Here is a 15,661-nt window from a genome sequence, read left to right on the forward strand (position 1 = left end):
CAATATACTACATAACTATAAAGTGCACTGAATTAATCAGACTTCCTGAGAAAACAAATGATTCCTTTCTTTCACCTTTAATATTTATGTTGCTGTTGCCAGTGCTGTTTTTTCTCTCTTTTCTGGTTTTATGTGGTCTGTTTCTTGAAGTAGGAGTTCATTTTTCTTAAGTGAAGAAATAGGTTCTGAAACATCATCATTTGAAACTGCCTTTAGAACACACTTTTAAGGCATCTGTCTTAAACTTCCAGTGCTTTAGGCAGTAATTTATAAAGTACCATCAGTCTGGCATTTGAAATAATCACATTTCTGTTATTTTATCTTGCAAATTGTATACTTCATAGCTGTCATTCAGTGAAGAATACCCTGAATTTCATATAAAACTAATCTTTCTGTCATTCCTTGTTCAGTGTCACACTGGAGACAGTGGCAACAGATGAAAACTCTCACAAGAAATGATAACTCCTGTATATCAAAATGACTGCAACTTGTTCTGTGTTTTCAGATAAGTGTATGAACTACAGAAATGAAGAAATAAACAGTAGATTGTTTTTAAAAATGTCTATCACTTGTAGTGAAAATCTATGGGGAGCCAGGGCAGAATATATGGATACAGTTATATTTACAACTCTGCATCCTCTCTAAATTATACACACTGTAAGAACACAGTTATACACAGTAGGCAAGCAATATTGAAGTTTACTCTTTCCAGTGTGCAATATGTGAGGTGTGCAAAGAGACAGATAGATAAATAAAACTATGGATAAGTTTATCTCTGATGAAGATTTCATATTCTTATAACAGGAAAGTACCCAAAAGTTTGGCAGTTCAATATATCATATGCATCTCCAATATTCATTTTCACCTGTGCACTCTCTCTTGCTTTATCTTTTTGGGATCCCATTATTAAAAAAAAAAAAAAAAAAACAAAACAAAACACCACATTTTAAGGCTAATGCAGTTGTTGAGATTTTCTACGAAAACAGTAAACCACTAAGATTTCCAGCAGCAGCCTGTAGAAACTAGATATGATTCTTCAGTTCCTCAGAAGAAAGCAATCCATCATCTCTCTAATCGGAAATGTTTTCTGGAGTTGTTTAAGCACTTTTCACCCAGTTATTCCTCATATTTGGCTGTTGTTGCCATGAATTTACTCCACTGATAAATTTGCTTCTATGATACCAAATCCAGTACTTGGATAAAAAGCTCAAAAGGGAATGCAACAGAAGTACCAAAAGCTGTATTGAAGAAAGATGATAATGAACCAGGAAGGCTCCAGAAACTTTCTGAATCCTGGCACCGATTTAGTCATTGGCAAAAAGAGACAGGTGCCATATCAAAGGATCCGTTGCAACCTTTGATCCAAGCCTACACCGTGTGCATAAAATGTTACTATATATGTCTTTTCAGGTCTTTGCAGGAGTTGTGTGCATTTCTTGGATGCCATCATAATATTTTTTTGAATTTCAAAGAAAAATGAGTCCATGTTCTTATTTGCTACCTCATCCAGCATCAGCTGTGATGGTTTCCGTTAATTATTTCATGATGTTTGCACACTGCAGTTCTGTGGAGTATGTAAGACTAACACACACTCTGGGATGGCATGTGCCCTTGACAGAGGTCAGCATGGATTCTTTGCAGATGACATAGTTCATAGACAGTGGAACTTTCCAACATATTCTGCTGCTTCCAGTAGGGTTTTATGTACTGTTGTTCTATCACTGCTCTTTTATTTTTTTCTTTCGTGTCCATACTCCTCTGCATGTCACATTGTTCTACTCTACCAAGAAACGAGTCATTTGTATAATACAAACAAAGCATTTGTTTGCCATTCAGGATATTGTGCATCTTACTGTACTTCTAATGTTGTTTCACCTCTGAGGGACACGGCTGTTTTCTCTTCCCTGCTGCTATACCATTGAAAATAGTAATTTCCTGGGAGCTAGCCACCTGCTGTCATACTACAATGCCAAATGAGAAAAACTATTGCTATCTATTAGTTTAGTCTTCCAATGTGATGGAAAACTTTACAGAATTATCAACGTTCATGAAATGTACAAAGAATTCTACAGCAAGCTTTTGTAGACAAACTTTGAAAACCTTCATAAAAGTGTTACAGAAACAAGTTTAACACAACTCTAATTTGCAGTTAATTTCCTGACAAAAATTTTAAGTAGAATAATTATTAAGATTTCCGATTTCCTTTAAGTTATCACAGCCAAAATTTTCTAGATGAATATGTCCTTATTTACCAACTTCTTTTTGTTGCATAGATGCAACAGATTATTTCCACCAAATGTATTTTGCAGTTCTCATAATTTTACTGATAAATTGAAGCCAAGTAAGAAGCTAAAAGGAGACAATAGGATTTACATATATTCAGAAGTATAGGACGCAGTACAGAGATAAAATCTATTCCTTCTTGTATTTGCTATAATCCATTAAGCACAACCATTTACTCTCTCAGGAAACATAATAAGTATTAGTGCCACATGTAATTCTCTCTCCTGATAACTACTGAAATTTCAGGAGTAAGTCAGAAAGAAATGACTTCTTTCTGATAAAAACACTATTTCACAACTAGATTGTGGGAGGTAATCATGCACAGCAAATGAAACATGCATGTGAAACATGAAATGTTGTTTTCTGGATTCAAACAATTACAGTACCACAAGAGCTAAAGGTGCTATTAGATTAGACAGCACTGAAACTGGGAAAATTAATGCTTACCTCTTCTGTCACTAATTTTTGCTCTTCAAAATTTAACGAGAATATGTAGATCCATATATAATTTCTTAATTACACCACATGACACATATGTTGTTTCAAAGTGCAGTGATAAGCTCTCATTTTATTTAATGGCTGATGTGATGGTGAAATACACTGGATCATTCATGGGCATTTTCAAACCAAAGCATTACAAAGGAATGCTACAAGAGAGAGGTTTTCTCTTTATCCATCCACCATACTATGTCTTCTGCTTTCACAATCTGGCTTTAAGTAGAAGCATAAATGAGGCAGTTGTATTCCAATACAATACATTTACAAACTGGATCTGTTAAGAATGTTTTCTTTCATTTCTTTCCTTGGTTAGTAATAAAAATTATCTATTCATTGGAAGAGAGCTAGTACTATTAGATAAAAACCCTGCTGTGGAAATTGCTATTTAGGCATTTTTTGAAAGGCAGATTTTTGGCAAAGTGGCCCAATACTCTTTCTATAGAACACTTCAAGTATTGTCTACAAATTCTGTTTCATTTCTGGTTCATTGCCCTAATACAGAGAGTCATTCAGATCACTCATTGAATCTATCCTGCCATCACAGAACAATATTAAGGAGTTGTTCCTTAAAAGTTTTCTGTCCTGATGAAGTTGCTTCAGCATACACTAATATTAGCAGTAATAGCAATTTAAATAGTGTGTTTTGCTTTGCCATGATAAGAACTAAACCCAAAGTTTATACAATAATATTTTTTTATAATTTTAGATGAAAAAAGTTTACTATGCCTACACAAAATTTTAGTTGTTAAACTTCATGGTCTCACCTACTGAATTACCATGAACTCTGAGTGGACTGAAAATGCTTGACAAACCCCCTTGAAGAATCAACAAAAAACAGATAATCACTTTTTCAGATATTGTCTCTCTAACATGCTTAAGGCATAGCCTGGAGGCTTTCATTACACGACACATACAAGCAAACCATGCAATCAGGTCCAGTCAACATGGGTTTATGAAAGGCAGGTCCTGCTTGACCAACCTGATCTCCTTCTACGACAAGGTGACCCAACTAGTAGATGAAGGAAAGGCTGTGTATGTTGTGTATTTAGACTTCGGTAAAGCCTTTCACATCGTATCCCACAGCATTCTCCTGGAGAAGCTGGCAGCTCATGGCCTGGATGGGTGTACTCTGTGATGGAAAAAGAACTGGCTGGATGGCTGAGCCCAAAATGTTCTGGTGAACGAAGCCAAATCCAGTTGGCAGCTGGTCGTGAGTGGTGTTCTCCAGGGGTCAGTATTAGGGACAGTCCTGTTTAAACTCTTTATCAATGATCTGGATGAGGGGATTGAGTGCACCCTCAGTAAATCTGCAGACAACATCAAATTGGGTGGGAATGTTGAACTGCTGGAGGGTAGGAAGGCCATACAGAGGGATTTGGACCTGCTGGATCATTGGGCTGAGGCCAATTGTATAAGGTTTAGCAAGGTCAAGTGCCAGGTCCTGCACTTGGGTCACAACAACCCCATGCAACGCTATAGGCTTGGAAAAGAATGGCTGGAAAGCTACATGATGGAAAAGGATCTGGGAGTGCTGACTGACAGCCAGCTGAATATGAGCCACCAGTCTCCTAAGGTGGCCAAAAAGGCCAACAGCATCCTGGCTTGTATCAGAAATAGTGCAGCCAGCAGGACTAGAGAAGTGATGGTGCCACTGTACTCAGCACTGGCGAGGCCACACCTCAAATATTGTATTCAGTTTTAGGCTCCTCATCCTAAGACAGACAGTGAGGTACTAGAGAGAGTGCAGAGGAGGGTGACAAATCTGGTGAGGTGTCTGGAGCACAAGTCTGATGAGGAGCAGTTGAGGGAACTCAGGCTGTTTAGCCTGGAGAAAAGGAGGTTGAGTGGAGACTTTATTGATGTCTACAACTACTTGAAAGGAGGTTGTAGCATGTAGAGTGTTGGTTTCTTCTCTCAAGTAACAAGTGATAGAATAAGGGGACATGGCCTCAAGTTGTGCCAGGGAAGGTTTATATTGGATACCAGGAAAAAATTCTTCATGGAAAGGGTTGTCAGGCATTGGAACAGTCTGCACAGGGAAGCGGTTGGGTCACCACCCCTGAAGGTGTTTAAAAGGTGTTTAGACAAGGTTCTTAGGGATATGGTTTGCTGCTGGATTTAGGTTACGTTTGGATTTGGTGATCCTGAGGGTCTCTTTCAACCAAACCGATACTATGATTCTATGATTAGTATAATACTTCAGTCACTGTGCTTTTGGCATACATCTTTTGGTCCTGCCACTGGGACCTCATTCACAACAACAGTAGTAACTTCTGGATAAAAATTAGCTTGGAATGGATTTTGACATTGTGTATTGCCCATCTGATTTACAAGTTATTAAATGGTTTCAGGTTACAGTCGGGACTAGAAATACATAAAATCATCCAGTTCCTATGGGTGGTTCTAACTAATTAAGATTCCTGTGAACTTCACTTGGCTTTGGATTAAATCTTTAGCATCCAGCATGTCTTTGGGGTCTGTGGAAGCGCATGGTTGATAGGAGAGAGTAAATCTTGCCAAAGTATACTAAAACTAGTGCACACTACTTTTATATGTTGACACAGCTTCTCTATTGGAAGATAGTGCCATGGCCAGGTGATCTTATGCTGTCACCTGTCTGCAAGCTAGAGGCACCAACGCAGGCCTTGATCTGTATGCATTTTAATTTTTCTACAATGCACTGCCCACATTCATGAATTGAGGCAATGAAAGTTTGCAGAAGTAAGATTACTGGTCAGTTCAAGACCTTCACCCATTCCTTGTTTATAAATGTAAAGCTCTGAGATCTAGAATCTTTTAGTTACCAAGATGGTTAACTTCATTCAGTCTTAAATAGTTATCTATCATAGTCTACATTCTTTTAATGATTTCAATATTTGTTCTTTTTCCTCTCAACAATAATTTGGTTTAGATCAGGTTAAAATGATCCTCTGTACCTCTAGTATAAGCTCTGGTGTAGCTTTTGCTGCACACTTTCAGACACCAGTGAACACTAGTTGATTTAAGAGTGCCCTGTGTCTTAAATTCAGGCCAACAGAAGAGCTAAATTAGGAGCTCCATAACATCATTTATTGATAAAGCCCAATTTGTTCAGATTTCTTTAAAATCATACATGCTCTTGTGAATTTTGAATATCCTTGGGGAATCAAGCAAAGCTTGTTGGTATTTATTACTGGGTCTTTGGAATGTTTTTCAGGTGTGGTGTAGGATTAAGCATCTGTGCACGTGTAGGTGCTGTGAAGCCATTTCAACTCCTACAATGTGTGCTGAAGCCACCACAACCCCCACTGCAGCTACTGCAGCCTCCATGACAAGCACGGCAGCCACCGTGGTCTCCACAACAAACATGCAGGCAGCTTCAGGAAAGCACAGTTACTTAGAAGAAAGTCAACTGAAGGGAAAAATTACTAAAAGAGAATTGGTCTTGTCTTAGCCAAAAACAGGATGACACGAAAGTGATTTATTCACCAGAGTTACCTGTATGCATAAAATGTTTTAAGGGTTATAATTATTAATTAAAAGATCATTAAAAATTGATGTTTAAGTAATGCAGCTTTCAGTGACAGCCATTTATTCAAAGTTAATATATTAAAAAAGCTATAGTCTAATTCAATGATAAATCATCTCATGTCTGATTCCAAATCTGAATTAAAGGTAAGAAAGACCTTCATTAACTTGAATAGTTTTTACATTAGGGCCACAGGCCCTCAAAATATACTTTGAAGGGAAGAGGGTGAAAAGGTATGTGAAAATGGATACTGAACAGTTATATTTTTATATGTTCTTTGCTATAATTTTTCCTTTGATTTTTTGGATTGTATTATACCTAACTAGAATATACAGTATTATGATCATTGTCCAAATATCAGTTTTTAAATTGTTACCACCTTCTGATTAAATCTGCCTCAGGACTTCATTTTATTTGTAAACTTTTCATTTCAACTTACCTAAATTATTCTATTTCCCCACTTACATACTGTTGCATATACACTAAGATAATACATGCCAAATTTCAACCTGCAGGATCTTTGTTTGTGTTAGATAATATCATTCATAATGAAAACGTTGACAGTGGTATAACTGTAGCTTCATGAATATCAGATAAAGAGCAGAACAAGGTAGAAACAGAGGATGCTAAACTAAAAAAAACCTCCAACAGTTAATTTTCTGTATAGAAAGACTAAGGGATGGCTATTTCATTGTCAGAGAAGAAAAATGCAGGAGCTGTATGAGTATTCAAACGCACAATAACAACAGACTCCATGAAGATTTCTATTCTTATTGCTGACTGAATGCTCCCGCTCTTCTCATAAACAATGGATCTTGTAACATAAAAATTAAAGAACATAATTTTTCTGATGTTTATCTTTTTTACACTCTGTTGCAAAACTGTACCAATTTTTCTTTCAACTGTATTATATAATTCTCTAGTTCTTTCTTTATAGTATTTTTTTAGGAGGTTGCTTTTTAAATGATAGCTAAACTGGAGAAAAAAAACACAATATTTCAAAAAAGACCATTCTTTAAAAAACAAAAACAAGCCAAAAAACCCCAAACAAAACAAACAAACAAACAAACACCCAAAAACCCCACAATGTTTTGTCAAATATTTTGAAAATGGAAATTCACTGTTATAGAGTTTGCTGGCTGTGCTGGACTTCACATGTTGACAGTGTAACAGAAACAGATTCCATTTCATATACTTCAACTTTCATTGATGTAATTTAGAACCCATCACAGCTTCTTTAATATTTGTTAGAAAAATACAGCTCCTTTGAGGAAAAAAGCAAAAGGAGCCATCCAGTCTAATTCAGGAGACTTAATATTTAATAACCAACTGATTGTGAAGACTCATTGACTTGACAAATGGTAAGTAGCGTCTGGTATGAAAAAATCTTAAAGAAAACCACAGGTATAGTAACAAAGTGGAAAGACCCTAGCTGTCTTTTTTAAACTTCTTTGGAGAGCGTTATTAACATCATAAATATCTATATGAATTTCTCTTTGTATAATAATTTCTAATTCATGCACAGTCAGAAGATGTGAAGATTGTAGATGGACATCTATTTCCTTGATTTTTAAGTGTTAATGAGGCAATAAAACATGTATCTGCTGGGTAACTGCTTTCCAAATTCTCCATTGATTTCTCTCCTGTTATTTCAAAGTCACCTTTATTGAGATAAGCATCTGCTACATTCTCCTGTCAGAGACAGGATACTAGGCTGAATAGACCTTCAGCTTAATCCAGTCTAGCTGTCATAAAGTCTTACAAACTGTAAGTTCCAGAAATGAAAGGAATCAAAGTTATTAGTGGAGGTTCAAAAATATAATACAATCATACAAAATAATTAGTCAGGAGTCCTTCACTTTACAAACATATAAAATGCACTTACTCTGAAGGGTGAGAAGTGGGAAAAATCCTTCCATTAAAAAATATAGTCACAAAGCTTTGAACAAATAAATTCACACACTGCAGAGGACACACACACACATGCATGCAGGCATGCACGTACATACACACACAGGTGCACATGTACACACACGCACACATATGCTTAGAGTTTACACTGCATTCTTCTGATGCCATGATTATTATTTTATTTGTACACCCACCTTTACTGCACATTCTAAACAAACAATAGACAACAGTGTAAGGACTTTTTTGTCTTAAAACTGCAACAAAACAAGTCTCAACATTTGCAAAACATTCCTTTATTATTAGAAATAAATTATTTTGTATAAAAATTAGCATGCGTTAACCATTGCATTTATTTTAGCATAGCCCAGGACTTAATTCAGTCAGCCATCACAAGAAACAAACTCATCTTCTTTTACAAGTTGAACAATGTAAGACAGGAAAGGAAATTGTCACAATCACAAAAAAGTACTTACAAATATAACATCAGACATGATTTATTTCAACAGCTTTTTTTTTTTTTTTTTTTTTTTCACAAGCGAACATTTGTTTTCCTTTTGTGATTTTCTTCCTTTTGTGAGTGAACAGTTCAGAAGCTGGACACTATCTCTGTGCTATAAACCTGGACTTTTCCTTCCTCTGTCTCTTTTAGTCTTTTGCTTCTTGTTAATCCTTGTCCTTTAGGAGACTGACTATAGATTTGAATGTAATCTACTGATATTTCCAAGAGGGAATTCTGGTGGTGGTAAAGTCTTTGTTTGCAAAATCCCATCCTGCAGATCTTCAAGTGAATTTCATCCCTGCTCAGTTTGCCTGATTGCTGTAACTGACATAAGTTGTCTTGGTAGAGGAGGCTGTAAATAAAATTAAAAAAAAAAAAATAAAATAAAGAAAGGTTCAGAATTTTTAGAATCAAGAAAGGAAAAAACCCCCACATATTTAGCATTTGAACTTAGACCATGACTAATTATATTTCCAAATTAACATGGCCCGTGTGCATTGAATAAAGTAAGAAAATTTAAGCATGTATACAACTGGTGAACAAGATGGGTCTCAAGTTCCATGTTCTTTATGGCAACTTATTTAATTCGCTGACTTGGGGAAGGAGAGGGCAATAGAGAGGAATGAGTGGTATTAGCATACCTGTAACAGAATTTCGACTTACTGTTTGTCTGGTATTTTGTCTGATTTTGATATAGGCATGTTTTTAATTTAGAGCTTAGATTTTTCTCTGTCTTCTACTGGTTGAAGAAAACTGTTCAGCTAGTGGTAGGTTGTCCATCTAGAAGAAGACTTATGGTCCTTGAAAGGAACCATAGATATGGGAAACATCTCTTCAAGTTAGTGAAACTGGATAGCTAGAGCCTACAATACGTATTCTCTGGAGATCCTTCAGACACAAAGCATCTGCATATAAGTAAGACAGGAGAAGTGCTTATGAGAGCCTAGGTTCTATTTTAGAGTTGCCATGCTATTATGGTATCCTTATGTTGATGGTCAGCTGATTGCTTCTTCCTTTGAGCAACATTTATACCCCTTGTTCAGAATGAGGCAATATGTTGAGAAAGTTAAATACCTTTGTTATTGTAAAAGTGAGCAGCTGTGAATATTATGTGGAAGTTTATGTCAGCTTCTAGCCCTTATATCTAAACCCCATAAAAAGAAATACAACCCAAGTCTCCACTGTTGTGTTAGTGTAGTTGTGGGAAGAGGGAAGTGGTGACATTAGGTCTCACAGGCAGCTCCCTAATTCTAAACCATTTGGGTGTGTGGGAAATCAGACTGCAGGGCGACTGAGTCTCTTTTTTTGTCTCTATAATAAGGTGTATGTCACACTGCATAAAGAGGAATTTGGCTTCCAGAATACATTTTATGTCCTGTCTCTAACACACATGTTCTGTTTATGATAATGAAGAATGTTGTTGGCAGGATGAAAGTAATTTGATGGCACAAAAGTTGTCTGATCTATAGATTCAAAGATCTTAATTCTATTGCCATGACTTCCTTCTTTCCATTTTTTTTTTTTTTTTTTTTTTTTGTATGTAATCTTTTGAGAACAGCTGAGATAGATAGGGAATGATTCTTCATGCTAACTCCTAAATCCAGTCTAACAATCCAATGATTTAGGAAGGACAGACTACAGAAACCAAGAAATGAAAGTTTCTCTCTCCTGCACCAAAAATTAAACTAAATCAAAGATCACTAAAACAATACAAAGTACTACAAATAACTAAGTTTGCTGCTCCCTTTTTTCTTCATGTTTTCGTTTGGTTTCTGAGCAATTTGATTCTAATATAACATTCGCCATTTTTTATGGCACAACAGAACAAGACCATTATAATTCATGAACCAGTGTAATTTTTGTTCCCTAAGAATGTACATATAAGAATGAATAATTAAAATGGAGCTGCAAAATATAGGGTTTTTTTTTGCTTCCACTTGCACAGGTAGCTCCACTACTTTATCTCTGGAAGAGCTTATTCATGAGAGGCTTGTTTTTTGCACATTAAGCAAGTCTTTCACATAATCGATCACAGTATTCAAACACCAACATGAATAGCTTTATTTGCATGTATTGGGACACTTGAAGCAAATATAGACTCATTTACATCTTTCAGATGGGATGTACTGCTCTAGTCTGAACTCTCCCATGCTCCCACAGCTGGATTTCTGAGAGGATTCTATTTTTCCTTTGACCCCCTAAGTCCCTTCTGAAAATAATGCAGGCCTGCTGAAATGACACCAAGTTCCTTAGAGCATAAAAGGATTTTGTTCTGGGTTAAGAAATAACAAATAAATGCATATCTGCAAACTCTACACACTTGGGAACAAAATAATGGAGGGAGCAGAGCTTATTTTTTCCTTCACCCGGAAAATAGGCTCAAATACATGATGAGATTAAGCTAGTTTACACATTACCCTGTATCAGCTGAGTTCTATGATAACTTCTCATGTGTATGTTTTTAGCCTGTGGCAATGTAACATAATCAGATTTATCACAACTCAGTAAGCTGAGTTATATGAGGTGAGGACATTTATACGAACCTCAAAATACAAACATAAGTATTTATTATACCTCAGTTGATTTAGAGTAACTTGTTAATTTGTTGTAACTTTGCTGTATATTTGAGACTTAAATAGTTTCGACAGAATAATCTAGAATTGACCAAGAAACAAAAATTATTCTATTGAGTTGGGAGTGTTGTTAGTTTAAAAAATGATAGCATGGAAAACTAGTGTTGATAATAGTTTGAAATGTATTAAATCTGATCTCATCTCCAAACAATGTTTTTTTGACTTGATAAATATTGAAAGTGTGTTTATAGTTCACTGTAATAAGCCTACAGTTCCTGTTTGGGGATCTGAAACCTTCAGCAGCTGGTGTCCTGCTCTTTAAGACTGTTAGCATTTCATAGCAATAACATGTGCCACAGTTGGCAAGCATAGATGGCCAGAAAAAGTAACAGACTTGGCTCAAAATGTTTCTGGGAATGAACACTGTTTTTTAGCTCCAGTCACTACATTGCTGTTGGAATGAGACAAAAAGAAAAAGAATAAAATAAAAGAGGATCTAAAGCAATTTAGAATTTTTATTGTGATCTGACCTATATGCATTTAAAGTACTTGTTATTCTTTCTGTAATTGTGTTTGGATTTTTTTTCATCTTTTTTCCCAGATGAAACTTGTTTTTCACTAAGAATGAATGTGTTTCCCAAAAAAAAAAATAAAAATGACTGTATTCATGCAAGAGACAACATGGAATAAAGTCTGTTACATGGAATAGGATGAACAAGACAGAGCAGAGTTGTCTCTCAGTAGGAAACAAAAGGAATTACCTGACAACCTCATCCTATTTCTCACCTAGTTATGAGGATTGGACCCATTTGAGCAAGTCCTGAGAAGGGCCACAAAAGGTTGGAGCACCCCTCCTATGAAGACAGACTGAAAGAGCTGGGGTTGTTCAGCCTGGAGAAGAGAAGGCTCCAGGGAGATCACATGGTAGCCTTCCAGTACCTAAGAGGGACCTACAAGAACTCTAGAGAGGGATTTTTTTACAAGAGCATGTAGTGATAGGACAAGGAGGAATGGCTTTATACTGAAAGAAAATACATTTATATTAGATGTAAGGAAGAAGTTTTTATAAATGAGGATAGTAAGACACTGGAACAGGCTGCCCAGAAAAATTGTGGAAGCCCCATCCCTGTAAGTGTTTAAAGCCAGGTTGGATGGGACTTTGAGCAACCTGGTCTAGTGAAAGATGTCTCTGACCGTGACAGTGGGGTTGAACTAGGTGACCTTTAAAGGTCCCTTCCAACCCAAACCATTCTATGACTGTTATCGTTACCAGTTTTTGTGCTTGGGAAAGGGCAGGAAACATTCACTACCCACTTCTGGTATACCACAAAAAGCCTGATTTTTGTGGTCAGCTTCATATACTATCAGTAAGAAGAAAGATCTACCTCACAAGGAGTCAGTACAAGCAGAAATTTTGCCATGTTGAGACATTGCTGGTATGGATCTACAGAAAAGGACTTATGTAACATTATGCACTGATAATTCACAGGTATTATGAAGTTTTGACAATAACTATTTTGGTAGAAATGAGGGAAGCTGTTAAAATCCTAACAGTGCAGAACATTTTTGGGAAAGAGAGAAACCAATCTTGAGGCCAAGAGTTCAATTATATAAGGACACCTCTCTGGAGTGCAAGTAACTTGACTCTGAATTTTTGCCTATGAAACATTATGATGCCTGGATCAAAGCCTAGTCAAGATATAGTTCTAGTGAGCTCAGACTTATATAGATGTGCTACTGTTAAAATCATGTTTAGAGCACAGTAAATAAGCATTACCCTGCATACATCACACTACTAGAGAAACAGACTTGCTTCCAACAGCGGCTGGTTCCATGAATAATCTCAGTTTAAGGAACACTAGACACAGGATTTCTCAATTAGATATCAGACAGTCAGTTGCATGCAGTATCCTCCAGGCATTAGGAACTATAGTGTGGTAAACTCATGGACTTTTATATAGTCTTCAATCTGGAAAACTCTGTTTGCATTTAGTAGGGCCTTGCATTTTTTGAAGTAAATACAAAACTTTGCTGCAAACTTGGTTTTGCCTTATCTGAATGTGCTCGAACAAAAACGTACTTTTCAATCTCCAATCAGTACCATCAAAAAGTAATAAAAATTAAAAAAAAAAATAAAATGAAAATGAAAATGAAAATGAAAAAAACTTATTTTGAGTAAAATTATTGAAAAACTTATCTTTAACTGTAACACCTGCTGTCCACCCCATATGACATCTCACTTCTCAGTAGAAACCAATTCTTCTTTACTAGTAGACTCTTAGGATGAAGTTACTGGTTCTACTCATATTTGATTATTTTTATTGTGAAGTCCCAGTTTATGAGACTGTATGTCATGTGGTGCAACAGGAGCTATAACTTCTGTTCTCTTCCACACCAGAGCAATTTAGAAATGTGGCAAGATTCAGGAAGTTTTCTGACAAGGGAAAGAACTTTTTGCCATTACTAACCTATGACATGTCAGAACATGTAATGATTAAGCCATGTATGAATTATGACAATTTTGTTCCTAGATAAGGAAGACCACAACAAAAACCTTGATGAGAAGCATTAATCTGGGAAGCATTAGTACAGATGAGTTGTGATAAAGGAAAAAGCCAACAAATATTAAGGTGGAAAGGTTAAAAGCATTATTTTCACCTCCATATGCAACTGCAATGTTTGAAAAAAAATGTTAACTGTTTTAACTATGTTTTTGTCAACAGCCTTTGAGTTTTGAATATACAATGATGGCCATAAATACATTTCATGAACTGTCAGGACATACCACAACTGTCACAGCAATACACAACACACCAAATTAGCACAACCTAAACCAGATAATTTAAAAAATATGTGGCTTTCCAAAATCTAATATTTTTGTTTTCTTGCTTTTGTTTGTTTATTTTTGTTTTTACTAGCCTGCTGTTAAAAAGAATGTTTCAAACAACTATGGGCGTTCCTGCATTCAGCAGTAGATGAATTCTGACACATCTCTGAATTCATGCAGAACAAGCAACAAAAAGAATAAACTATTTTTAAAAGAAAGTGCATTCTTGTGAACGTACATATATTAAGAAGTGTTGCCACTCTTGACCATGGGAAAGTCTACAGATGACTTACTGTTGGTTTCAAGACTTTCACATAGTTCAGTTTTGACCTCTCCATTTGGTCTGTCATTTCCTTTTTGGGTCAGTTTGCTTTGCATTGTGGCAGCTGTCACTACAGCCTTGAAGCTCCGCTTCCGTTTTTGAACATTTTGCTCCGGGTGAAAAATTATAATATAGACTTTGGGCATGTAGAGCATGCCCAGAGACACTGAAGCACTTAAACTCATGGAGACAGTAAGTGTTGTTGTCTGAATGTACATCTGGGGAAGGAAAGAAAGAAAGAACAACATAAAAAACATTGCTATATTCATTTAACATAAGAAGAAATATAATTAACTTTAAAACTCCAGGTGTAAAGTGAACCAATAACACTCTACAAAAAAGTACATACATTGGAAAGGCCCTTGACTTTGGTTGCCTTTCATTATAGTCAAGTAGGGCTGTTTTGTTTGGGTTTTTTTTAACCTTAAGAGTAAAAGGTAGAAACAGCATAATATTCATTAAACTTCATTCTCATAAAAGTAATCAAGATGCTGTAACAACTGCATTTTCAGAAAATAAATATGTCTGTATAAGAAAAGAGAAGGGACAATAGGATTAGCCTTGTATCATCTACTTTAATACAGAGAAGCTTCTATAACAATATGCTATGTGCCGATTCAGTACATGCAGCATGGTTCAACCAACAGCAGACACAATGCAGAATCTAATGAAATCTTTGATAAACTCATTGAACTTCAGGCTTGGAAAGAAAAAATTGTTCCTCCATAGTGAAGCTTGAATATTCTTGAGTTCATTAGGTTTTTTTCATGTTTGTTTGTTCCACCTTGCTGTTGAATTCTAATCACAATGCTCTTTTGGCTCACAATAAACATATTAACATGTCACAGTCCTAACTAAAAAAAATCAGGAAATTGGAAACCAGGAAATCAGATCACAAAGGACCTCATTCCCCTTTAAACAGATGGGAAGGAAAAATCTGACATTTCTGAGTGAGTCTCTATTGACAAGAAAGCAACCCCATAGCCCCATAAAAGAAAATGATGATGATTACTCTATAAGAACAACAGAGAAAAGTTTCTGTTTGGAAAAGTATCCCAGTAGTATATTTGAAATACTAATTGTAGTCCTGCTCAACATTTTTTTTTCTTAGACATTTTATGGGATGACAGTTTTACTTTACAGTTCTGTGTGGTTTCTCAAACTGGGCAGGAAATCTCTCAGTAATGATGTTAAACTGAAAAAGATACTGAAATAAAACTTTGTTCATTGCCTTGGTAGA

At 35.9% G+C, this 15,661-nt stretch overlaps 1 protein-coding gene across 9 annotated transcripts in view; it reads right to left on the bottom strand.

Moving 5' to 3' along the window:
- Positions 1 to 7,935: 7,935 nt before the first annotated feature.
- GRM8 (glutamate metabotropic receptor 8) overlaps positions 7,936 to 15,661 on the bottom strand; it is a 355,903-nt gene continuing 348,177 nt past the window's right edge. For 6 of the 9 annotated variants that reach the window (XM_065048888.1, XM_065048885.1, XM_065048887.1 and 3 more), the window contains 2 exons: positions 14,393 to 14,639; positions 7,936 to 9,051 (listed from right to left, as the gene is read on the bottom strand). In XM_065048888.1, coding sequence (XP_064904960.1) covers positions 9,002 to 9,051; positions 14,393 to 14,639 — 297 coding nt within the window. In that variant the 3' untranslated portion in view covers positions 7,936 to 9,001. Of the gene's footprint in view, positions 9,052 to 14,337; positions 14,640 to 15,661 lie in introns of all 9 variants that reach the window. The other 3 variants (XM_065048889.1, XM_065048893.1, XM_065048892.1) reach the window with 1 other exon arrangement.

The sequence above is a fragment of the Columba livia genome, chromosome 1 (assembly GCF_036013475.1).
Source record: "Columba livia isolate bColLiv1 breed racing homer chromosome 1, bColLiv1.pat.W.v2, whole genome shotgun sequence".
In the NCBI taxonomy this organism is placed as follows: Eukaryota; Metazoa; Chordata; class Aves; order Columbiformes; family Columbidae; genus Columba; species Columba livia.